Raw genomic sequence first — 27,766 nt, 5'->3', positions numbered from 1 at the left:
AACAAGCAGTTTGTAGCAAAGGAAATTTTGTCTCAGCTGTGTTATCTCTATCAAGGTTACCAGGAATCCCCTTAAGACAAAACACACTGGAGAATGAAATCATGACTTTACAGTGGCATTCGACCAAGCAAACAAGGACTCCCATTAACAATTGCTGCTGTAGCTTTCAGGATTTCACAGATTGGAAGCAAACATTGATCCCTGACCTTAATCTGTCTTTTGAACAGGGTGCTTAATGTAAAAAGGATACAGAGGCTTCTTTCATGAAACTTACCAAGATTATTTTTAAACAGATCCCAGACGTTGTTACTTAAGTTTGACTTGTAGTTTTGAAGAAATACACACCAAGTAAACCAAAAACAGACCTGAGAAGGTGCATGAAAACGAGCCAGTATAATTCAATTATTAAAAAAAAAACAACAAAAACACTTTTTTTGTAGGAAAAAAAAGCCAGACTTTGTAAGAAACATTAGTCACTTACTGTAAGGGACTAGGTAGCACAGTAGATTAGTGATGGTATAAGAAGTTGTTTCTTGAATCAGATATTATTGTAGAGATCAACAGTAATTTAAATGAGACGGTCGACCCATATTAAACAACCCTTGGTGATGTAAACCCAGTTCCTATCACCAAACCATCATCACAATACTTATACTTTTATAAACATAAAACATGTCAAGTGTTCAATATTTAACAATATTTTATTCTCAGAATGTTAGCATGTAAGAAACTACATACGACTACATGTAAGAAGCTTTTCTACTCGCCTACTTGAATTGCATTTTGAGTGCATCTTTACTGCCAATATTACACTCTTTTTAATCACAAGCTAACAAGTATAATCAGCAGTCCCTCAAGGTTTCAGCAGAAATTCACAGAAAAAAAAGTTAGAAAGCTAATTTTAAATGAACCGTTTTTTATAAAAAAAAAATATCAGTACCTGATGAAATGAGGGAGAATAAAAACGTAATCACTGGCACTGGTAGCTACAATGATATGAATATGCAAATACAAATGTGAAGGATATTATCACTGTTTATTTTTTTTGGACTGGTCAATAACTTTATTTTTGCCGAAGCACAGTTCGATTAATAAATTATCAATACACGCTTGGTCACTAACAAGGCTAACATTGCAGGTTTGCAGGGTTATGTCAGCTCTGTTTACAGAGCTTCATTCATTTAAATTAATTACAATAAATGGAAACGTTTAAAACCTCCAGTTTAATGTTTACAACAAATAGAACCTTGTTTGCAGGACTATTTTTTCTCCAAAGCGGAAGGATTTATAATAAAATTGTTTGTTTAAAAAAAAGAAAAACAATGATTTTTTTTTTTTTTTATTGTACCCATTTTATAAGCGGGATAATACACTCCAAGGCTTGTGCGTTGTGTTGCACTAACATTTAGCTTTGTTGGTTGAAGGTACTCAGCTTTGCTTTGTGCCTCCAACCCAACTACAGCTGTATGTTAATGCAACACAAGGCATAAGCCCTGGAGTGTGTTCTTCATTCTGTATTAATCCTGCATGACATCACAATTGGCACTGGAGTTGGCACCTTTGTGAGCAGCCACTCAGAGAATCAAAGGGCAGCATAGGCAAGGTAACTGAGGCACCCTCTGCTGAGAAGTGTTCTGGCCCACTGGTGGGACACTGGGGTAAGGAACACATAGATTCTGCTTACACTGTACCTGATTAGTATTTCAAATAGATGACTTCAGTCTTCAATGCTGCCAAACTGGCAACCTTCACCAGCAATTGAATCAAGACAGAAAACAGTGCTTAATAGTTTTAAACATTTTTGCATTCAAGGTGACAACAACACATAATGAGCCTCATTTACTAAAGGTTATTAAGCGATGACACGTGTGTTACCCAAGGATAAGGCGCATGCTAGATAATCCCGTATTTAACAACCACGATAAAGCACGACTTAAACCATAAGACGTGAGTTAACACGCACACCTTAAACATAACACAATGGGGCCGTTAGCATCTGCTGAATATGCAAAATACATGGTGATATATTCAAATGAAGTGGTATGAGAGCCTTAATGAGGCTAATGATATTAGACGATATTTACTAAACTATGCTGACCATGAAGCACACCTTAAATCGAGTGCTGGATGGAAGCACTGATGGAAAGCTGGTGTTATGAGCCGAGATCCGTCTTAAAGCTGTCTGTCAGCACAAGGTACATCTATATGAATACACAATACTACACTCAATGGCAATGTGGTTTACTGTAGACAGGTGCAGGGGTGATGCAGTTCGTGAAAGAAGCAGAGATAACTGTAATCCAGTTTTAGAAATGTTTTTGTTGTATTTCCAGGTCAGGCGACCAAACAATATCCGTCCCACAATTATACACACACGGTCACCAGTCCTGGTGCGTGCAGTAGTGCTCATGGTGGGTGATACAGTTTTATATTTGTGCCAAAGGTGCGGTGTTGTCCAGTTTCGTGCAGGCCCCTGGAACTGTATTAACTGTCTGGTAATGTACAAGACAAGATGAGACAATTACAAACAAACAAAAACACAACACTCACGATTTTAAGTAACAATATACTTCCAATGTCCTTCTGGTTCTACTCACTACAAACCAAAGCGAAGGAACAGATTATGATTCTCCGTCCCCCTTATATGCTGTCACGCATGACCCCTTGGTAAACGAATGCAGCTGCCTTTACAATCTGTGGCTGCTACATTGTTTCCATTCCATCCAAAGAACTCTGTCCTCTCTGCTTAGCGCCCTCACAGGTTGGGAGGGAGACAAGATTCATTGTATTTCTGTCACAGTAAGTAAGACACATTTTAAAATAAATGTGTTTATATATAAAAATGCTCATATACCAGCCGACTGCAGAAAATAAATAAATAAAAACAACTTTTGAACAGAAATGCGTCTATATACAGGTTTATTATTATTTAATAAAACTGTACAAACAAAATAAGTAACAGGACATTGAAAATAAACGTGTTTATGTAGCCTATAGAAATAAAAAGCATGCAAAAGCTTACTATGCAAACGAAGACATAACGGCATTCATACGGACATAACTGAAACACGGCAATATAAATAAACAAAGGAAATTGGGTTTACAATCACAACAGCATGTAACATCAAAGAAGGAAGTGTTCTCATAAATCACATACCTGCATACAGCGCATTTTTTTTCTCTACACGATTTGGGCACAGCTATATCATTGCATACCGTCTGCATGCCTGCTTTTACTTCTTTACAAATAATTCTGTACCTTCACAGCATAACCGATTTGCACTTTTCTGTACAAAATGATTCTTTGTCTAGCTACAATAGATTATACAGTAGGTTATGCACAGTATAGTTACTCCTAGTTATTTCTTGCAATTGGTGTCTGTGATATCCTAATATTCTTAATAAACACTGCTGCATCCATTTCAGTGATATAAAATAAAAAAAAAAACCCTGCAAGTTACACTTTAACAGCAACATTAACACCAGTGTTTTTTCCCTTTTTATACACCCCTGGTTGGAGCCTAATTAATCATCAATTATTCCATTATGGCCCAAACAACGTTCTCACATGTGTTCTGGCAGGGAGGAATATAATCCCCTCCCTGCCAACCTGCGACAGGGGACCCGGGTGATGTGGATGGGGCGTCGGGAGCACAGGTTGGCAATCCGGCAGGTGCAGCAGCCGGCAAAGGTGTGAGCCCTGGCAACCATGGAGCGATGTCTGGGCCTTCCGGGGGAGACCAGATGACCAACTGTGCCTGGCAATGCAGCGACCCGGGAGCTAGGCTCAGTGACCAAAGGTCTGAACACAAATGCCTGGTGTCTGGGAGCCTGCGTCGTGGTCCTCTCACCTCCTTCTTCAACTGAGTTGGTTCTGGGTCTTGTGGAAGGGGTGGCCATTTAACCCTTACTGTAACCCCTGGGCTTTTGTAGGGAGATGCCCGTTTAACCCCTTCTCTACCCCCTACGGGGGCAACGGCAATGCTGGCAGTGGTGCGGGGCACTCCGGCAGTGGCAATGCTGGCAGTGCGGGGCACTCCGGGAGTGGCAATGCTGGCAGCGGTGTGGGGCACTCTGGGAGTGGCAATGCTGGCAGCGGTGCGGGGCACTTCGGCAATGGCAATGCTGCCAGCGGTGCGGGGCACTCCGGCAGTGGCAATGCTGGCAGTGGTGCGGGGAACTCCGGGAGCGGCAATGCTGGCAGCGGTGCGGGCCACTCCAGCTGTGGCAATGCTGGCAGTGGCAGTGCTGGCAGTGCCAATGCTGGCAGTGGTGCGCGGCACTCCGGCAGTGGCAATGCTGGCATCGCTGCGGGGCACTCCGGGAGTGGCAATGCTGGCAGCGGTGTGGGGCACTATGGGAGTGGCAATGCTGCCAGCGGTGCGGGGCACTTCGGCAATGGCAATGCTGCCAGCGGTGCGGGGCACTCTGGCAGTGGCAATGCTGGCAGTGGTGCGGGGAACTCCGGGAGCGGCAATGCTGGCAGCGGTGCGGGGCACTCCGGCAGCGGCAATGCTGCCAGAGGTGCGGGGCACTCCAGCAGTGGCAATGCTGGCAGTGGCAGTGGTGCGAGGCACAACGGCAGTGGCAATGCTGGCAGTGGTGCGCGGCACTACGGCAGTGGCAATGCTGGCAGCACTGCGGGGCACTCTGGCAGTGGCAATGCTGGCAGTGGTGCGGGGCACTACAGCAGTAACAATGCTGGCAGAGCTGCAGGGCACTCTGGCAGTGGCAATGCTGGCAGCAATGCAGGGCACTCCAGCAGCAGCAATAATGGCAGCGGTGCTGGGCACTCTGGCAGTGGCAATGCTGGCAGTAGTGCAGGGCACTCCAGCAGCAGCAATACTGGCAATGGTGCTGGGCACTCCAGCAGTGGCAAGCTGGCATGAACGCTGGCTCTACCGGACATGCAGCTGGAGACAGCACCCCCTTCTTGGGCGCTGGAGCCGGCTTCCCCTTCTTGAGGCCTCGAGAGTAGTGAGGTAGGTGGGGGGATCCTTCTTCAGCATTTACAAAGCTGGCATTTGGAGAGCCTTCAGGCAGAGCCATTCCTTACATGACACCTCCTAATTGAGAAAGTAGGCCTCCTTAAAGAGGTGGTCTCCGCACATAGGAGCCCCTTTGCCACCAACCAGCACTACTGCTTGTCCACTCTTTCCCTGTAGTCCATCTTTATTTTCTTTTTTTTTTTTAAACTTGCAGTTCTGTTTCTGAGTCTCCAGGGGCATGATCTGACACCATGTGTGAAAGAATAGCATCACTGGCAAGGCTGTTTCCATCACCCTAAAAATACAGCACAGCACAGCACAGCAAAGCACAACACAGTACCACACACATCTCACACATCTTCACATTAACACTAGTGATTTTTCCCTTTTTACACACCTGTGGATGAAGCCTAATTAATGATCAATTATTCCATTATGGACTCAGACACATTCTCACCTGTGTTCTAACAAGGATGAATTTAACCCCCTCCATGACAACCCAATATTCCCCACACACACATTAAACCAACAAGTCTTCCGCCATGCCACAGGGATAAACAACGATAAGTGTTAAATTGATAAAAGTAATTCACTGTTTTCGAGTTCTGTTAGGCAAGAGAAACTGTGGGTTGAAAAGTTATTTTCTAAGTGTTACGTTTGAAATGTGTAATACTATAATTATCTAACTGTTTAGATGATTGTTGCATAATAAAATTGTATTCACTTTTCTGTTGAATTGTTTTGTGGATTTGTAGCATAAACTGGGGATCAGTTAATGAACAAAATACCTGCCCTGCACTCCTCTTCAAAGCCCCAGCCACTTTGCGTAGAATTAATCAATTAAAAGATCAAAGGGTGGGGGGGCTCCCGAGTGGCACATCTGGTAAAAGCACTCCGCGTGGAGTGCAGGATGCACCCCATAGCCTGAACATCGTTGGTTTGAGTCCAGGCTATTCCATTGCCGACCGTGGACAGGAGTTCACAGGGGGCAGCACACAATTGGCTGAGCACCACCCGGGGGAATGGGGTTAGGTCAGCCAGGGTGTCCTCGGCTCACCATGCACCAGCGACCCCTGTACTCTGTCCATTGCGGTGTTGTCCTCCAGCACTGTAGCTCCAAGGTGGCTGCATGGTGAGTCTGCAGTGTGAAAAGAAATGGTCGGCTGATGGCACACACTTCGGAGGGTTCGTCCTCGCCACTCTCGAGTCAGCACAGGGGTGCTAGCAGTGAGCCGAGCTTAAATAATAATTGGATATTCTAAATTATACAAAATAATTGGTGACTATTACATTTTTAAAAAAGAAAAAAAAAGATCAAAGGATGATGTCCCTTTTGAATTACAGAAGGAGAAATGTAACTTAAATACCTACTGTGTTTATTCTAGTTATGTAATTTTAACCAGTGTTTTTAGTCCTTTTGAAAAGAGTAAGTTACGTCAACCAATATATGTAACTATTCAGCCCCATTAAATCGACTCATTTAAAGAAAATACCTTACAAGTTTAAAACTAAGTAACTTTACCATCCTTGGATAACTAATTAAATAGATTCAGGTTTTATACTGAAAAATAAATACAGTTGGACACAATAGTATATTAGATTAGTTTATTGGTCTGCTGCTTGGATCTGTCTTTCCTGTACAGTACTATTAAAGCAGACAGAAGTTTTGAGTGGTAATCTTTACTAGACCTGTATACTGTAGATATGCTGTGTAAAAGATTTAAAAATGGAAGCCATTGCTTTGGAAATATTGCCTTATATCGTATATAGCACTATGCATATGTGATTGGTTAAAGCTTGTGATAATTGATCTCATAGTGTTATGAGAAGAGTTTAAAATATTCTGTAATTACTTCAATAAATATTGCAGAGGGAGAGTTAGTACAGTTGTAGTTTATAACAGAAATAAAGAGTAATCTGAGCAAGATACTGGACTAAAAACCAGTGTAGTAATGAAAATATGACTTCACACATTCCACTCACAAAAAAACTAAACAAAAAAAGAAAATCATATATTTTATTGCCTCAAGTGCCTGGATCTGTTCAAACCCAGGACTTATTTGCATTTCTTTAATCATAACGAGCCATCGCCACAGGCTATTCTATTTCTGGAACGTGTGCCTAGGATAGCAACTGACTGACTACAAGTAGCAGGCTTTAATAAAACATGATACCTTCAGCTGAACATGTTCTATTGGCAGAGATGAATAGTGTTGTTACAAGTGACTGTCAGACACAACAATGGGACTGATTTCCCTACTCCAGTGCCTGTTTCTGTTTATCTTCCTTTCCTACCTTTGTAACCTGCAGCATGGATTGGATAGCAGTTGTTCCACACTACTGAAAGCGTGGGCACTGTCAGGTTTCCACAGCAGATCTATTCTGGGGGTTTTGAAACATGTGTTGGTTGTCTTTTATTTTAACAGAAATATTTTTTTACACTTTGAACAGCAAGAACCGCTCTGCTTCGTGGTCCTGCACAAGATAACATCCCGTATGAATAAGAGATCCCCTACACATTACATATTAACTTATGATAACAGACTATTCGTATCATCCATTGTTTATTTATTTTCAATTTAGAGTGCCTGTGAAATTGGGAGTGAAGTGTTTTGTTTGTTTTTCTAACTGTGTATATTTGTCTTTTTCAGGCGGATAATACGAATTTGGGAACAGCTGCTAAAGGCAGCACTAAACCCGGACTTAACTGCACCTGTAAACAAGCAAACACCACTGTCTAAGCACCACACCTGCACTTAGGGCACTCACTGTCTGGAGACGTGTCTGTATCTATGTTGTGTTTCTGTGTTTTGTATTATTAATTTGAGACTGCAACCCCTTGGTTTATACGTTGGCAATACCCATATTTGGGTAGAGCTAGCATTATTATTTCATACGGTTAAGGAGACCATTAAAAAGAAAAAGAAAAGATCTTGAACTGTGAACTTTGTGTTTGTTGTTGTCTGGAGCACCTGCATCACCCCTACACCACACACTGCCACCCACACGTTCACAATGCCCCATCATGCCTTGTACCCCTGCTGTCTCGTCATTTCAAAATGCTTCATTTCAATGTCTTCCATGCTCCAATCTACAATGCCTATAGAAAGTCTACACCCCCTTGAACTTTTGTCACATTTTGTTGTGTCATTGCCTCAAGAGTTTCATGCATTTAAATGAGGATTTTTTCCACTTATCTACACACCATACTCCACACTGTTAAGGGGAAAAAAGTTTTTATTGAGAAAAAAATAATATATATTAAAAATACAAAATTGAAAATGATCATAATTGGATAAGTCTTCACCCCCCCTGAGTTGGTGGAAGCACATTTGGCAGCAATTACAGCTGTGAGTCTGTTGGAATACGTCTCTACCAACTTTGCACACCTAGGTTTGACAATATTTGACCATTCTTCTATACACAACTGTTCAAGCTCTGTCAAGTTCCTTGGGGAGCGTTGAAGGACAGCAATTTTTAAGTCGCCGCAAATTTTCAATTAGATGTAGGCTGGGGCTCTGACTGGGCCATTCAAGGACATTTACCTTTTTATTCCTTAGCCACTCCAGTGTAGCTTTGGCTGTGTGCTTTTAGTTGTTGTCATGCTGAAATGTGAACTTCCGTCCAAGTTTCAGCTTTCTTGCAGAGGGCAGCAGGTTTTCCTCAAGGACTTCTCTATACTTTGCTACATTCATTTTCCCTTCTATCCTGACAAGTGCCCCAGTCCCTGCCGATGAGAAACATCTCCATAACGTGATGCTGCCACCACCATGCTTCACAGCAGGGATGGTGTTCTTTGGGTGATGTGCTGTGTTGGGTTTGCGCCAAACATAACACTTTGTATTTAGGCCAGAAAGTTCCATTTTAGTTTCGTCAGACCACAAAACTTTTTCCCACATGGCTACAGAATCTCCTGAGTGTTTTTTTGCATACTTCAAACGGGATTCAAGGTGGGCTTTCTTGAGAAATGGCTTCCTTCTTGCCACCCTACCATATAGGCGAGATTTATGGAGTGCTTGGGATATTGTTGTCACATGCACACTTTGACCAGTCTTGGCCATAAAAGCCTGTAGCTCTTGCAAAGTTGCCATTGGCCTCTTGGTAGCCTCTCTGATCAGTCTCCTTCTTGCTCGGTCATCTAGTTTGGTGGGACGGCCTGATCTAGGCAGGGTCTTGGTGGTGCCATTCATTCCACTTCTTAATAATCGTCTTGACCGTGCTCCAAGGGATATTCAAGGCCTTTGATATTTTTTATACTCATCCCCTGATCTGTGCCTTTCAACAATATTGTTCCGGAGTTCTTTCGAAAGTGCCTTGGTCTTTGCTTTGAAATGCACTACCCAGCAGAGGGAACTTACATAAACTGCTGAATTTATCCTGAAATCATGTGAATCACTACAATTTTACACAGGTGGAGGCCACTTAATTCGGTGTGTGATGCTGAAGGCAATTGGTTACACCTGAGCTCATTTAGGATTGCTATTACAAGGGGGGTGGAAACATATTCAACCAAGCTATTTCAGTTTTTATTTTTAATTAACTTTCTAGAAATTTCTAGAATATTTTTTTCACTTGGAAGTTGTGGGGTAGGATGTGTAGATAAATGAAAACTATTTTAATCAATTTTAATTCCAGGCTATAAGGCAACAAAAGGTGGAAATTTTTAAAGGGGGTGTAGACTTTCTATAGGCACTGTACATACCAACTCAGATAGCACTAAAAATCAACAGGCAGACAAGCCAGCCACCTCTCTTCATCTGGTCATCCTTAGAAATGGGTGTATCAAACCACTGAACACTGGATGTGAGATTTCATCTGAAGAATCTCACCTAAACATTACTTCATCATGAACAGGAGCATTACTTTAAGGGTGAACTATTTTTTTTATTACTGTTAATAGCTTAAATGTGACCAGGTTGGGTACTCTAACAAATGCTGAAATAATTACTTTTGACTGTTCTGAATCATGACCCCAACCTTACATTATAATGAAAAGCACTCTTGTTCAAAAGTGTCATCATTCAAAGAGGGAGCAGAGTAGTACTTCGGTCATGAGGAGGAGATATGACTTAACCAACCTCCCTTCTGCCCCCTCCCACACACTCTCAATCTTACACAAACATTCACTTGCACTGAACTGAGATCTGAAACCAGAATTTTGTGGCTCACAGCCTTTAACTTGACAAAGACACTGGTTTCTATCCCCATTGCTTATAAAAGTCCTCTGTTCTACTTGTAGGAAATCAGTACTCAACTTCACAGCTAATCCTACAGGGAGAGGACAAGTTAGATTAGTCACAGGCCTCACCAACTGGCTTGATATGGCTGTGGAAATCTCACTTATTTCTTAGGTGCAGTCCTTGATTTTGAGTCAGATTAGCAAAACTGAACTTCTGCTTATTTCTAAACAAAAATCAATTGAAGCCATCAAAGTACATTTCAAGCTCCCCTGTCTTATAAGATTGAATTGCTTACCTTTTAGATATAACACACACACACACACACACACACACATATATATTCTACCCCCTCTACTCCACTTCTACTCCCTCTGCAACTGTAGCAACTGTGAATTTACAGCATGAAAGTGTGGAAGAAATAAAAGTATCCCTTTAATTCACAAATATTTCTGTCAAGTTTGGCTATGTTTTGCAATGATACATTATGCTTTACAAAAACAGCTTTGGCTTTGGTAATGTACACCACAAACTTTATAAGGGCAAACATTGTTTCCACTGGCAAATTTAACCCTAGCTTTTGACAATGTTTCCACTAGCCTTAGAGTTAGTTTGGTAATAAACTTAAGTGTGCTTATCTGCCACATCAGTGGTGCTGGAGAAGTCTACCAGCGTACTCAGAAGAAATGCATCCTGGCTTACAATAAGACGGGCTGGCACATTTCACGATTTCTGAAAAACCAAGGGAGTTTTTGGAAAATTCCAATAAACAAAAAATATAAAAATTGCTGTAAGGAACATCGATTAAATCATGGCTCTTTTTACTACAGAACTTCATGTAAAGACCCATCTGGTAGACACTAACATTGTTGGAAAAAAATATTTCTCTGTTAAAGGAATGGGGATCGATCCCTCTGCCAGAACACTTTTCAAATGGCAATGGGAACAGAGGAATACATAGCTTACTGTCTTACTGGCTCCAGTAAATCTGATCACGTAGAAGTCATTTTATGTTACTTTTTGGAATATATAGTTTGTTTGAAATACACGTGCATCTGTGGCCAAAAACTAATTTAGCATTACTGCACTGAAGGGGTCAGTTAAAGTTGGTTTGCCTGTACCCATATGTACAGTGCTCTTCTAAAACAGTACAGTTGCAGACATATCTATATTAACTACTTATCATTGGACATATTTTAATAAATAACCTGGGGAATAACATGTGTATTAAGCAGGTTTCCACAACAGTCCAATTTAACGGATTACTGGTCCTGTAGTTAAACAAAACAAAATAAAAATGAAGCCCCCTTAATCCTATAGTGTTCAGTATATTGCAAAGGGTTTTCAATAAAACACCGTTTTTCATGGCCGATACTGTAAAAGCATCTATTAGAAAGGGATCTGTGTCTCCTTGGTAAAGATTATTTGGTGAGTAAATCAATCATTACAGTAATGAAACTGTCACTTTTTAACATTATAGTTATGTATGCCACAATGCTTTCAGCTGTTAGCAATTATTCTGAAAGACAGAAACTTTAGAGCTCACAAGCGACTGCTTGGTTTAAAAATATAAATTAAATTTTCCCTGATTACTATATAATTACTACTTCTCAAGATAGATTCAGAGACACTAGACAGATGAAGCAATTTATCAACCTTTATTACATGTCAGCAGGGATTTATGATTTAAATGGGCAATTAAAAACGATTGAAACGGTGCTTAAGAAGATCATGAAATCAAATTAGCAAGCAATGAACATGAGCATATTAAATAATGAAGGAATCCATGTTCGGAGCTAAGGGTCATACTCATGATTCACATAATTGCAACAAAGAAGACTTTTAGCACTATAGTTAGTGAGCTGATCAAAACCTGTATGCAGAAAGCTTAGACATGGAAAACACGGAACTCCAGTAACAGCGGGGAGGGTTACAAATACACCACCACTTTATGATACACAGGTTTATTGTTTTTTTTTTTACCAATTCTATGGCAACGTTTAAGTTCCCATATATTATTTTTTTTTTAATGTTGATATATTAATAATTGCTCTAATGTCATTTTACAGCACTGTATTGATGTAGTTGCATAATTGTTGCTGCTAGTGCCTCTTATGAAAAGCATTATAACACCATAGTAAAGCAGTCATTTTACACCATCCTCCCCTGAGATTTTCTATGTTTGGCTTTTTCACTTTACTGTGTTTTTCTTTTTTTATCGTACACCACATTAAAGTTTCATGAAGTTTAGATATAACAAGTTTGCAACTGCTTTATTAGCATTTCAGATATAAATCAACGTTCCTTGCTAGCAGTAACTCTCCAGGGAAAACAAAACAACAAAAAGAGTGACCAGACATGAGTCAATTCTGTCGGTTTCCAAGGCCCAAACTGGAAGGAATTCCTTAATGGGACAACCTGCTCCACTAAATAAGTTACATGTGTACTTTCAGTTTCAAATACCAGGGCCAGCCTACCCTCATTATACACGTGGAAACACACCAGTGTTAACAGCTTGGCTAATTGGTTAGTGTCTACTTGTCTGTTCGTCCACACAAGCAATTATACCAGCTCGACCTGAATTACAAAAATATGATATATATATATATATATATATATATATCTATATATATATATATATATATATATAGTATATATATATATATATATATATATATATATATATATATATATATATTATATATATACTATATCATATTGAGGGCCCAGAGATTCAAAAGTCCCACTGATGAAGGGTAGCACCTGAAACCAACAACACATTTATTGCACCACCCATTAACTAAGTTTATTACTGTAAATCATTACTGTTGCTTTAGTATTTTCAGTTCCAGCTTATTGGAAATACAGATGAATGTAGCAAATAACATCTTCCTTGGATGATAAGCAGGGTATTCTTGTCTGAATCAATCATAGGTGATGTTATATCAATAATGGAGGGATGAATTCTTTAAAACAAATAAAGTGTTTCAGGTAGGGTTACAATAAGATGACATATAAGGGGGCAAATCATTAGACTGAGTAAAATGAGGTTTAGAAAAAAAAAAAACCACTAACTTAATTTCAATTATGGGGGAGAAATAGATGGATTAAGGCTGATTCATATATCTAACTATCTAGATTATAAGCAAAATCATATTTGCTTGATGATATCTTTCTTTTTTCTTATAATATTGGCCCTACTCTGAACTGTAGCATAATTATACCAATAGAAAAGCGACACCCACACAGGAATAGATGTCAGCAGGATGAACAGCGCTATCATCTTGGTTATCATATTCCATGTGACTAATTCAAGGTATTTATCTTGTTTTCTCATCATGACTTCTTCCTAATTATTCTTGTGATAATCGAAAAGCTATGTGGCATTCTGTCAATTTGAAACCATATTCTTCTTGTACCATGTGGAAAATATACAGATAGGAAAATTGCATCTAAGCAAGATTGTGTCAGACTGATTGTGCCATGAAGATTAAACTTTGCTTTGACATGTTTCATAAATTTCAAAGCAGTCTCTCTGGTTAACAGCTAGTTGCTGGCTGCCAATAAACACCCACTCTTAAAACCATATGTTGTTTTCTGAAGTGTTTCAATCACTGTTGACAAAATGTAAGGTAAATGTTATGAAAGCTGCTTTTAACATTTCATAAGCAATTCTTTCTTTGAGAAAAGGGTTTACAAAATACTATTACAATCTTAATCACAGTGCCCAATTGTCGAAGTACCAAACACAAATCCTATTATTGCACTTGTAATGCATTTGTTTGACAGTCAAGCTTGTTGGTATATTTGCTTACTTTGAAAACATTTTGATTGTCCAAAGAATCTTTTTGTTTTCTAATTTGAATAAAAAAATAATATTTTTTTTTTTATTCTGAAGAGTTTTGATTTTGAGAAATGTTGGGTTTCTTAGTTTTTGAAAACCTAGTCAGACTGATCCTGTTCAGCTTTTAAGCTGCTACAGGGGTCTTTGGGGAAAGGACAAGCTAAACCAGCCCTCAGAACAGGAAACCACAAAGATCTCAAGCTTTTTGTCTACTTTGAATAAAACTATGACATGATTTCCACCAGATGCAGACTCGCTTGGGGGAGCAATTTTTTACATGTGGATAGCACAATTTTGCTTAAATTAAACTTTTTATAAAAATAACAGTTTAATTTAGTTTCTTTATACAACATTTACCAAATAATTTCTGCTATTGCATTCTTTTATAGTTTATATATACATGTTTTTTTAACTTTTTGGGCCTAAAGAGGAATAAAACAATTATGGAGTTGAAAAAAAAGCAAAAAACAACTGCAGTCTTTCTACCTTGCGGTTTGATCTCATTAGCAGTTAGAAGCTAAACAAGGCTTGGGCCTGGCTAGTGTTTGGATTTAGATGGGAAAATCAGATGTTGCAAGAAGTGGTGTAGGTAGCCCAGTAGGGGTCACACCTTTTTCTAGCCCAGGACTCATTGTCCATTCATGGTGTTGGGTTTTTGCAAAGTGCCTTCTCCCTGACATCAGTCAGTCCCTTACCCTATCATGAGCACCAAAAGCGTTAAAAACAAAGACAAAATAAACTTGTTTGTTCCAACTGTTTCTAGCGTGAACAAATAAGATATCTTCAAGGGTTACAGATAAATAAGACATTTAAATACTAATTACACAGTATTCCAAAGCATTCCAGAACTTTAAATTAATATAACTGATGGGCGGTATGCTAGCTAGTGACCAGCTTCAGCAGTGGTTGGATGTAAAAGTTTGTTGAATTAGTTTTTATTTGGTGCTGAGTGAACTTCAAGATTCCAGAATGATTGAATGCCCCTGAACAGCTGTACAGCCATGGAGGTATGTTGCAACTGCAATCCTGGGCCAAGACAGCTCACTGCATGCCAATATGCACATGGATAGGGGAAAAAGGCGACTGAAAAATGAATAGCATGCGTGATGATAAGTGGTGATGTAGAGTATGGCTGGGAAATCCCACATACAATAGAGAGGGGAGTTCTGCCACGTGTAATTCAAATGTAATTTATGAATGCACTGCTGTGCATCAGTTTAATTCTTAATGCCATTTAAAGCAGCCATTTGAGAATGTACCTTGATTTTAGGAACTACATTGGTGACTCATTTCAATGCTGTTTTGTTCACTGCTCAAAGCCCTTCCAAAACGACAGCAGATAAATATCCAACCAACCAGGATTCCTGGTCAATGTACAGGCACTGTCTCAAATAACCTATCCTTCCAACTGGCTTCCCTCAGTCACTAACTGAAAGTGAAGGCCTGTCAAGAAAACAGAGAGTGACCAGAATGATTATTTCACAGGAATTAAAAACTTTTCTTTTTTTTTTTTTTGTGAAATGTTTAACAGTGGGTTTATATCATTCCATCTGGTATCATAACAGCTGGCTGTAGTTTCTACTATGTATGATAAAACAAGATTATCATGGTGTGTAATACTGGAGTTCAGTTTAATAACATAATTGCAGCTTTACTGTAGTTATGCTAAATTGATTGAATTCTCACCAGAGGCCTTGTTCTCTTACGCTACAATAGTGGGTTGGCTAACAAACCTCATTACACATAAAAAGATTGGTCTTGTATGACTTGATACAACTCTTTTGCTGTGTAATCTAGGATTATTAACCAAGGAGATTCACATGCACTTTTGAACTGCTCTTTAATCACACCAAATTGTCTTTAAACATTTCTTTTTAAAGAATGTGCATCCTAAAAACATGCAACACACACCAAATAAGAAAAAAAAGGGTCCTTGAATAATATGACAGTATAATCCTAAATGTTAAGATTTATTACATGTAAGTACATTACATCACCATATTTATTACCTATATACTGTCCTTCTTGAAGTGGTTCAGAAAAACATTGTAAGTGTCCAAAGACTTATTTCAGTGTACATTTTTATCACCTGCATTCATCATAAATACAATAGTTATAAACAGTTTTCTAGTTGATGCAAGAAAATGGAAACTTGGCACTCAATCAAGAAGAAGATTCCATTTATATACTGTATTACCATTTGTCAGGATTATCCACAGATCTGGGAGTTGCATCAAACCTGATCTATTTTCCTTGTCTGTTTATCAGGTTTCAATTTAGAATAAGCTAAACAGAAAGCAGATGAGCATGATCTCATTGTTAACTGCCAGTTCCATAAAGAAGTTGAGCTGCATATTTTTAGTCGCTACATGATGGTTAGTGGTTTGTAACTATGTCGTGGTAGACATACTTCATAAATATGTAATGCGTATTACTAAATGTTGGACTTATTATAATGCACATAACTCAACTGTGAGACAGCCTCCCTACCCTATTACTTGCTGTTAAGTAATAACTATAAACTGCCAAGACATTGCACAAAACTTGTGTGCTTATACTCTTTACACCCCCCTGCCCATCCCACCACACACACTTTTTAACCTTGTAAAATAAGTCAAGGACAGTATGTGCCAAGCGGTTCTCTGAATATATACAGGTGATGGGGAGACACTGCTTCCCCAGCTTAGTTTCAGAACAGTGTCTGCCACATCACTTTCCCCATTCAGATATTCTGGCAGTCATCAATAAGAGGAAATAGCTTCTCCATACTGGGAGTCTGGCAAAGACAGACAAAAACAAAAAAAAAAAAAAAGAAAAAAAAAGAAAGTAGTATAGAATAGAAACCAAAGTGCTCCTTTGCTTCAGTGTTCAACTATATTGTGCCCTTAGTTATAATATCAACAAAAGCATGATTTGTGTAAAAGTTTGAAGTATTTACATCTCGTTGATATACAGTAGTTTACGGGCCGGTGACAACCACTACTGTGAAGAAATGAGGGCTTTTTAAGGGCTGTTGCATTATCTGAACACTGTGAAGGCAGGGAGCACTGCCAGGAGCAGCAAACAGCATGGCTTTCCCCATCCTTCTGGCTATGGACCTTTCTCTATTGACATCCATCACTATGGGATACATTTCACAGCATTAACAAATTTCATATGAGGTTATAATTTTTTTAAAAATTGCTATCTAGTTTCCTTGCGGAACAGGGAACACCTCTCATTCCTTACCTGCCGTGTCAAAGGAGGTTTGCATATTATGACTGAAACTTTATAAAACATGCTCAGCTCAGTTCCAGGTTCTATTTTGATGATAATGAAATGTTAATCCCCCCAAAAAACATGTTCTATTCATAGAGCAGAGAAGGATTTCTAATTCAGTCATGTTTAGTCGGGCTTAATGCGTACAAACACTATTGAAATAGTTTAGTTACAGTTCCTAGCAGCACAATGGACTGTGGTAATTAATATGACATTACCCCACCATGCTCTGTATTTTATTTTATTTCAGTTTATTTATTTATTGCATTTATATAGTGCTTTTTAATGTATTGCAAAGCACTCTACAGTATATAGCAGAAAAAAAATAACAAACCACAAAACCCTTGTATAGCAGGTCACACATACAACTGCAACAATTAATTTAAATAACAGTATACACATAATTTGGCAGTGATTTTCGGTTTTAACCGATTAAAAACCGATAAAACACCTCCGATACAAAAAAAAAAAAGAAATCTGTGGATAACACTGGAAACCACTGGAAAAACATTGGAAATGGTTAATCAATTCATGTTGACTTCACCCCTTTCCAAATTCCAGCACGTTCCTACATCTCTATTGGAGACTCCACTTGTGAGATTTCAAACAAGATTACAATTAGGAATGGAGGCTTGTTAACAGAATTTAAAGCTGTATTGTAATAAAGATATGGCGGATTTAAAACAGAATTGCAAATTGTGACTAAATGTACAAACATTCCTACACACAAAGACCCCAGAAGAATGTACGCATGACCAGAAGGATTTCATTGTGGAAGACAACAAAGGAAAGAAGGAGCAATTAAGAGTGCAAGTACTGTCGAGTTCCTACTATACATATTTTGACCAGAAAAAAAAAAAAAAAAAAAAAAAAAAAACCCACTCAAGCACATGCAAAAACATATCAAAAAGCATTTTGGGATATTGGAGTATACATCAAAAATGTAGTTTGGTATTACAGCACCACATTTCTGATAAACCGCACTACCTGATGCGATCTAATTTAGAGCTAGACTTGAGACTACCCCCTGAGGTGGGCTTGAGTCCGATTCTTGAGTATGGTATTAAACGGTGTGTAGTGTTGACACTAATCGTATTTAGCACTTTTAAGCCTGTTTAAAGGCAATTAATACAGTGTAAAGGCATATTGTGGACAGGACCTTACACACATGTTCATTTCACGAGAGGTCAAATGGACAGTCAGATAGCCTTCTCATTCTTAATGGCTATTGGGGCGTGTTTAAAGGGTGAGTGTTGTCACAGGTTTAAAAGATTAATATTGTCAGTTAGCAATGAGTCCAACATTAGGTTTTTTGGCAATTGGCAATCACTGGAACAGTGTGCTCACTGAGTATTGTGTTCAGTATTTGTGGCAGTGAAAAGTAGCCTTGAGTTGTTTCTTATTCACTTTTGAATTGAAATGGTGTTATTTCCTTTAAGAATAAAATTGTACTAATGTAGACTTGTAATAAAAAAGCTTTATGAACCCACCCTTAGTTCTTCATGAAGAGGCCTTTGTTTTCTAGTTTTTTTTATATTTTTTATAATAACAATACAAATACCAAAACCTACAAAAAAAATTGATGAACACAAAAGTTCAAGTTCCTGAGTCACTTTTACATTTCTCTTTCTGTTTTGTTTCAATGTAATTCAAAACTAGAGATTTACAGGAAATTTTGACCAAAAACCACAAAGAAGTAATGCACTTTGTGATTGTTGGCTTATTTCAATTGTTTCAAAAGTTCTAACCCAGATACAGAAAAGTGACAGTACACCCTTAAATTATGGAGTTCAAAAAAATAATAATAAAGACATACATTCAGAGTTGTTTGTAGCTACAGAAGTCAGCACAAGCACATAATCATAACTGTAAAAAACAAAAAAACACGTTAACGGTTGCTCCCTGAAGATTACCAATGGGTTCTCTCAACTGGCTTCCTAGCGCACACAGAAGCATCTGCTCCACTGCACACGTGTCAGCTCCAGCTCTGCAGCGTTAATTCAAGAGGAGCTTTTCTAGGAGCCAAGCGCCTCACAATTTACACAACGGTATCAAATAACCCCACAGTACCCCTGTGTAAGGTGATTGCGCAAAACCTGCAGCCCCCCTTCCCTGCTTTTTTTTTTTTTTTTTTTTTTTACAGTGACATAATCAAACACTGTCTCTGGAGCACTGCAACTGTTTTTGATTTACAACAGTGATTTCATTACAATGTTTATAAAACGTTTTTAACATCTTTCTCTGTGCCTCGGTGAAAACACTCATTATATTCCGGAACCTATTTCCTGCCCTATCTGAGCTAACAGCCACTAAGGGAGCCTGATTCAGGTTGTTGGGGGGGAGGGGCAGAAATGATAGTGCTGTACTGTATGTAATCTGTGTTATTGTCTACCAGGAAAAATAAAAACAGCCAGGGGAATGCTAATCCTCAAACTGATTACTGCAGCAGGGTAAAAGGTGGGTTTAATCACAGTTGCTGCCCTACTCTAATAACTGTTAACATTATTATGCCCATGTCCCCAGAGCCCAAGTTGTTTGGGTGTCACTGCGGTGTTCTTTTAATAACATTGTAATTAATTCTGCTACTCTAAGTTTGTCATTACCGAAGCCATTCAGCAGAAAGATGCAAATTGGTTTATTCTATGCTGAAGCTGTTTTGTGCAGCAAAAGATAAGTACCAACAAAGTGAGATTGTTTTTACTTAACTGTCTGGTTATTCTACAGATGGTAAATCCAATTAACACACAAGATTTTTTTTTTTTTTTAGATGTTATTATTAAAAAAATAAATAGCAATGTTTGGCCTCTTAATTCACCCTTAGGTAATGCTTATAAAGCAGTATAAAACTGTTATTGTGAAAGAGATTGCATTATAATCCTCACTTTGTAAAGCAAATAAAGAGAGCACAACATGGTTTATTTTAATGATCCAAACTGTGGCAGATCTTAAACTTTTATAAACCTACTTTTTTGCAGTTCTCTTTCCATTGTATTTTTGCGATGGGTCAGAATGAGTCTTCCGAAGAGTGTGCCATTAGCCTACCACTGCAGACTCACCGTGCAGCCACCTCAGAACTACAGTGTCAGAGGACAACGAGGCTGTGGGCACCTTACAGGCAAGCCTGCAGACACCCGGCCAGACTATACGGTTTGCTAGTGCTCATTGAGCCGAGGACACCCTGGCACACTTAAGTTTACCCTACCCCGGGCGGCGCTCGGCCAATTGTGCGCCACCCCCTGGGAGCTCCTGTCTACAGTCAGTAATAGAGACTGGATTCATTCTTCTTCCATTCTGTATTATATTCTGTTAATATTTATTATACATAATGATTTGCTTGCAATACCTTTTTGTGCAAGTACAGCTCATCCACATCTGTTGTCCAGTCATCGTTTATTTTGGTAGTCTTAATAGTGCATTAATCCCTTGTTAATCCTCTGGGGGGGGGGGGGAAGGTATGCAGACTGATTTTTGTTTTCAGACACATTTTTAACCCCCCCTTGCCCCCCCCCCCCCAAGGCCTAAGAACATTTTTTTGCACATTTATACTCTGGCAAGTTCATACAGTTCTCTAGGAAAAAAGATAGTTCAGCATCTTACAGAAGAAGAAAAAAATTAAATCTATATCAATTTTAAAATCATAAATTATAAAGCCATTTGCTTATGAGAACCTGTCAATAACAGGCAAGCAACTTATAGCCCCTTGTACATTACCATCTGTAGTACTTGACATGAGTCTTTGAGAAGACAACCAGAAGAATGCATAGTTGTCTGCACCAATTAAATTTTGGTGATGGATCTCCCATTGAAGATGAAACTTAAGGTCAAAGGTTGAATGTTGTAAAAGCAATATTCTTATTGCAGTCTCGTCAATGTCTTTGAAATGGCCTACCACTTCCGAAGCTCTGAGTACACCTCCATTAAAGTTCTGACCCTAATTAATTATTCCCCTTTCCTAACTAATTGGTACCCACCACGCAAACCTCCAGACCCCAAATGTTAAAGACTCAGCATGTTTTATCATAGTGTGTATGTTCTCAATCATCATTAGAAATGCAGAGGGCCTTGTCCCAGGCATGGAGCCAGATTAGCAAAACTTTCCATGAGGAAAGCCTTTTGTTTCTTCCAAAGGGGAAAGTGGTGGTGGTGGTAGTAGAGGGGGTTGTTTAGAAATTTTAGCTGTCTGGATTGTTAGAGAGAGAGAGAGAGAGAGAGAGAGAGAGAGAGAGAGAGAGAGAGAGAGAGAGAGAGGGGGGGGGGGGGGGGGGGTAAACCAGCCTTCCTAAAACTGAACACTCAATCTGCCTGTGTCTTGAATTACATGTGGACTACCGAAAAACCAAGAGATTAGTCTGCCGTTTAAAAAAAAAAAAAAAATAGAGGAAGAGAGAATTATGGCAGCGCCAGATAAACCTAAAGGGATTTAAACCCAATCATTCTAATTACTGTATGGATGAACAGAGAACAACTAATGCTATTTGATGATAAACACTATGTATTTATATGTAAGGGATTAATTATCTGGTACATTATAGAAATGTGAAGCCTTCTTTTTATAATGCAACATTTTATAAAGTCAAATGATTCAGGAGTGATCAAGTAGTTTTAATGCAAATCTGCAATCCTACAATCTTGTGATCTAGCTAGCGTTCCTGAGTCTATGCTAACATAGCTTGTCCAAATACTTAAAAAGTATGGCAAGCTACAAAACACTAGTACTAATCCATCACTTTACTCACTGAAGATCTACTTGAGTTTTACCTATTTAATTAACTGATATATGTTGCATTAAGTTGAAATTGTTTGTAGTTGAAATCTTGAGAGTCAGCCAGTCAACTGTTAAACTGCTTTGACGATACACCCAATTGACTTTCATTTTCTTCAGGTCACACCCATGCATGGTTTATTTTAATAAACCTGCTTATAGAACTGTGCCATGGACTCTTCAAAATACTAAAATATTTGACATGGTAACAAAATTATACTGTAATCAGGTTGCTACATCAAATCAGTAATACAGTGTTGGATGTAAACTTCAGTAAGTGTGAATGAATAAGTGCAAGTACCTTAGAACGACATTATAACTGTAATTTATGATCATCATAATGACACTATCAGCTACAGTGCTGTTAATAGTACAGTCTGTAATCCAGGTTGAGTATAGCTGCATTTCAGATATTGGTTCTACTTATATTTTATCTGGACTACTGACTCACATTTAAACATTGTGAAGATAAAGATACATCTCTTACTAGCACCAGAAAAAAGAGTGATGATTTTGTAACAACTGTACCATGCTTTACAGGACTCTAAACAAACCCCTCAGCAAGTCCATCTTCCCATTTAGAGGAAACAAAAGGCTTTCCTCAATAAAAGAATAAAAGCTGTACGCATACTGGAAAGTTCTACAGTACCGAGTTCACAATGTTTACACCTTTGTTACATTTTGTAATGACTATCAATTTGTAATTACTTGCTTTCTTTCTCAGTAATAAACTATGCAGAAGCTGTTGTCAAAATGTGACAGGCCTTATTACTGTATAGATAGGGTCATTTTAATACTATAAAATAAACATTTGTGTACATTTTACACTCTATAAACGAGGTACAGTTGGGTATACTTGGTTAATAGTGATCTGTGTAGTACAGTATGTTTCTTTAGTGTTATATAAAAATGAGCATTATACAAAAGCTGTAGCCTAAGGAAGCTCAGCCAAGGGCGTTATATACAGTGGAGGGGGTGTAGCAGGGTGGTAGAAAAGCCCTGCACATATACAAGGGGACAAGGCAAAGCCCTGCATGTAAATTAGTTAAACGGGTGATGTTGTAGTGTTCTGATCTAGATGTGATGGAGAAGAAGACGTGTTTGTTATTGTTTGGCAGCATGGCACAAAACCTCGTGCAGAAGGTGACCATCTCCCTAGTTAATTAAATGATTAATTTGTGATAAATCAAAACTAGAAACAACTGCTATGAGTGCTGGAAGCCACAGCACCATATTTGTTTCGTTGAGTTTTTGTGTTCGTGATTTGTTTTTTTGAAACCTTTTTATTTCGCTCTGTGAGCAGTGGTTTTTGTTCAAATATTTTATTTTTATTTTTGTTTCAAGAAAAATGGTGCCGAAGTTCCTGCTTCTGGCCTGATGTTACCAACCTCAGCCGTCCTGTCACAGGGGTTTTTTCAAAAACAAGTATTATTGTATTGAACTCATGGTATATTAAAGACAGCTTTAGTAGGAAATGATTTTCAAACTGAATTTGTTAATAAAACCAATCCACTAAAGCTTTAAAATTGAGTGGATGAGGTCGTTAATTATTGCATTTCTCGTTAAAATGCATAATTGTTGGAGATCACAAACATCACTTTCTTTCTCAACAACTTGATAAGGGGAACTTGTTAATCAAAATGCATGTGTGACAAAGAGAGAAAGAATCTAAGCTGCAAATCTCCCTCCCGATCAGAAAGGGCGCTGTGTAAGGTGGACAGTACGCTTCCCCATAGATTGGTCAACTCAACGGTAGACGAAAAACCTGAAGTCGGACATCTTGGAGGAAGCGCGTAGCGGCGTGTACACAAAACAAATCCCTTGCAATCGGCTACGGGGCAGGCAGTGATTGGAGAAAGCCTGGCGCTGGGCTGATTTCAGGGAGGAGTTGGGTAGTAAAAAGGGGATGCTGCTATGTGAGTACTTCCCCTTATATTGAGACAGTACGAACCAGCCGGAGCTCGTATTTTGTACTGTTTTGTTGTGTTGCAAACAAGTAACGGAGATCGGGAGCTGCAGCCACGGAGTACCAATGATTGGTACTCTTAAGTTTTTATTTGTAAAATTCCAATCAAATCTACAATACAGGTCAGCTGTCATATAATATACGTATCCAGAGTTCAGATAGGCTACAGTTGCATTGATCATTTCTGTAACAATACACTAGGTGCAAATAACGGTATACCATTTTAGAAATACAACAAACATTCCGTAAGGTTACAAATCATTAACCCAAGAGAATAAATCTCATTCATAATCACAAGTATAGAAAAAGCTTAAACATATGCATAACTACAAATATTGAATTATCTAGGTAGTCTGTAAGAAATGGACCTTGGTCCTGGGATGGAAATATATTTTATGACCTGTTACGCATGGCCCATTGCAGGCCAGCCAAGGAGTTTTTATCAATCAGTAGTGACCAAGGCACACTCCCAAATGTAAAAAAAAAAAACCCAAAAAACAAACAAATAGCAGACATGAACTATTAAACAATACATTGCACTATTGGGCAGTGATTATTGGTCAGTTTAGGAGAACCACAGTTTGTGCTCATTGCTTTCTCAAATTAACTGCATCATTACCCGCCCCCTTTGTGTTGTAGATATTTTTTAAATCTTTTTTTAATGCAGGAATACAGATTTGTCTACCTGTTATCTAATGCCTTCTTGACAGGGAGGTTGTTTCCCATTGGCTCCAATTGAAAACAATATTGAACAGGTTTATCTGCTGTTAAATAGACGTATTTTAGCTAAATATTTCAGTTAAGATTTTCAAACAAGACTGTCACCAGTATATTTGAGAGAATTAATATTTTAAAAGCTGAGTTAAAAAAAAAAAAAAAAAAAAAAAAAGGTAGAGATGATCATTCATGTAATAAATCTGACTGAGGGACACATACTGTAATATTCAAAAGAACTCCTGCCTTGTATGTGTTTCCTTATTATATCAGCAGCAAAATGATGAAAAGCTGTCAGGTCATACATCTTGAATGGTAGCTTGGTATTGTTAACCTCCAATGATCAGACAAACTCCAGCTTCTGTCATTTTGCTAACAACAAGATTCCTTTGCTGCTCAAAGGAAGCCTATCACAGTATTTTATCATACACAGAGTTTTTTTTTTTTTCTTTGTCTGGGACCCGTTTTTGTACATGTAGACAATTGAAAGATGTTTCCTTGTCTGTTTTATATTGAGGCTACATCTTATTTTTTTTTTACTTGAGGGAGCTCATGTATCCCATTAACTCTAAGAAATTCAGTTCTAGCGGGACACTTAGTGGTGAGTGCTAAATCACAGTCCAATGATGTCACATAATCACATTTCAGAAGATCCCTTACTAACATATAACTAATAAATCTAGAGGAAAACCCACGTCTGATTACTTTTTCATATTACACTGAGGTCAGAATGGGAATGCCTAATTTGGAAGATACACTGGACATATACAGTTACCACCACATACTTACAAGGGCTCAGGAACTAACCAAGGATCCTTATTTAAAAATGAGATGACTCAAGTATAACACTTATTGTGGTCAGCTAGAGGCAGGCCAGACTGAAAGTCTATGATTCCAACAGTGCTCAAATGGCATATCCCTGGTACAAATTTGGCCACTGATCATGACAAGCATGTCTGGCTTACAATGGAAAATGCTGTGTTTTTTGTGCTTGTTTAACTATGATCAGCAGATGTCAGACGGTATAGACATTTGCTCTCAGAGTCGCTGCTAATCAAGACTGCTACTGCTGAGTAGAGAGGTAGGTAGATCTACTAAGCTAAAAGATACCATTTGCAACCATATTGATGTCCGAGTAAAGCTGTCATGTACTGTAACTCAACCATGTCACTATGAAACTGATGGTTACGCTGTACACCAGTACCATTTGATCTGTGGTGTGTGTGCACATGTTGCACATGAGTTTTGAAATAAATGCTTGACAACCAAAACCAGAAGTTGATATTCTGCTCAAACTGGCCCATGTTTGTTAGAGCATGTCATCTGGTTTCTCGTGCATTAAAAGATAGAGGCTTTTGATGTCAGCATGCTTTGAAGTCTGTACTGGGTTGTGGGGGTATCAGGACTGTCGGATTATGTAGGGTTTCTATAAACTGTCATGTAGACACAACTTTTCCTCCTTAGCTTTTGCAAACATGTACTTGTTTGGTAGACATCTGAACAACAGTGGACCGTCAACTTTATTACTACCACCATACAGCAACACACAGCAGCCAGTTACTTTAGTTGAGAGCCTAATAACCCTCTCAAGCTGTAATTGGGCAGCTCTTACCAAATGCTTGACCTTCTGATCTTTCATATTAGACAGTAGGAAATTATTCCCCATTGTTTTGTTTCCTTCAAAAGGCCCTAATGTAAACTTGACATTATTTGAGCACATCTGCGTGTGTCACTGTTTCTTTTTCTTTCTTTCTGATCTTGTTTTGTTATTTTGCTCATTACAAGGTGAGGTGGTACCAGTACAGACAGGTGCTTGGAGGCAATTTAAATCTCATTACGTTGTGTTGCACTTACCATCATCTAAGTACATCTGGTCCAGCTCTTGGGGCTCCTGCTTGACAATGACAGGCAATGAGGTCTGACTATTCTCTTCCTGCAAGAGCGGTGGTGACCCCGGCTGGTTAGTGGGAGACCCATTTTGCTGAGCTTTCTTCAGCTGAGGAGGTTGCTGCCCCATCGGCATGGAGGGGTGAGGTGGGCTGTAGGTCTGCACATAAAGTGTCTCCTGGGCGGCAGAGGGAACCGGAGAAGAAGAGGGACTGTTGGGATAGAGTGATTGTTGGTAACCATGAGAACAGTTACTGCTGAGATGCTGACTCACCTGGGACTGCAGCATGATGAGAGATGATTGGTCAGGGGAGTTGGGGTGCACAACCACAGACTTGTTGGGCACTTCTTGGATTATGGGGATACCCGCTGTGGGCTGCTGGAGACTGGCTAGCTGACTGTGACCAGTGTTGGCATTGCACTTGGTGTAGGTGGAAGGGGAGAGGTCATGCAGCTTAGGACTTGAGTTGGAGGTGGGTGAAGAGGGTGACATCGCAATGTTTCTCTGCTGGTAGGAAGGGAAGCTGGCTACCAGACAGGAGCCAGGATCCGAAGGCATCATGGAGGTCAGGACTTGCTGGTTGTAGTAAGATTTGGATAGTGTGCTTAGTCCAGAAGCTACAGACTCGTAGTCATCAGTAGGTTCTGTTTTTATTATTGGAACTGGTTGAAAAAAAAGAAAAAAGAAAAAATAGAATAAACATACCTTACAAATTCATGTGACTGAGTGGGCCTGTGGCTAGGATACCCTCAGCAAAACAAACAACTTCTTGAATAAGACTCTATGTGCTGGTTGCCTAGCTCTCCCACCCAGAAAAGTAAAAAAAAAAAGAAATGCATGACTCATCAGCACAAGAAAGCTCACAGCTGGTTCTAATATTGAAAAGGCCTATTTACTTTGGATTCTGCGCCTGCACTAATGTCCTATAAAAAAACATATTTTAAAATATTTTGTTGCAGTAGGAGCCTTAGACCCAAGGGCTCCACAATTTAAAACAAATGATTTGCTTTCAAAATGCAAAAGGATTCAACTGTAGAAATTGGAAATAAAGCAGTGCAGATGTTACATTTATTACATTACCGTACAAACCAGTGTATAAGTCCCCCACCCCCCTTTTGAGACAACAATTTCAGGAAAAAGACTACAGGTCACACCGGTGTATAAGGCTC

At 39.0% G+C, this 27,766-nt stretch overlaps 1 protein-coding gene across 4 annotated transcripts in view; it reads right to left on the bottom strand.

Annotated features, from left to right (window-relative positions):
- Window positions 1–27,766, bottom strand: part of LOC121313331 (nuclear factor of activated T-cells, cytoplasmic 1-like) — a 124,204-nt gene that overhangs the window by 8,649 nt on the left and 87,789 nt on the right. For 3 of the 4 annotated variants that reach the window (XM_041245740.1, XM_041245737.1, XM_041245738.1), the window contains one exon: window positions 26,564–27,259. In XM_041245740.1, the coding sequence (XP_041101674.1) occupies window positions 26,564–27,259 (696 nt within the window). The remainder of the gene's footprint in view (window positions 1–26,563; window positions 27,260–27,766) is intronic. The other variant, XM_041245739.1, reaches the window with a different exon arrangement.

The sequence above is a fragment of the Polyodon spathula genome, chromosome 3 (assembly GCF_017654505.1).
Source record: "Polyodon spathula isolate WHYD16114869_AA chromosome 3, ASM1765450v1, whole genome shotgun sequence".
Taxonomy (NCBI): domain Eukaryota; kingdom Metazoa; phylum Chordata; class Actinopteri; order Acipenseriformes; family Polyodontidae; genus Polyodon; species Polyodon spathula.
Note: the sequence above shows the minus strand (reverse complement) of the source record. Positions and strands in the feature narration are given on the sequence as shown.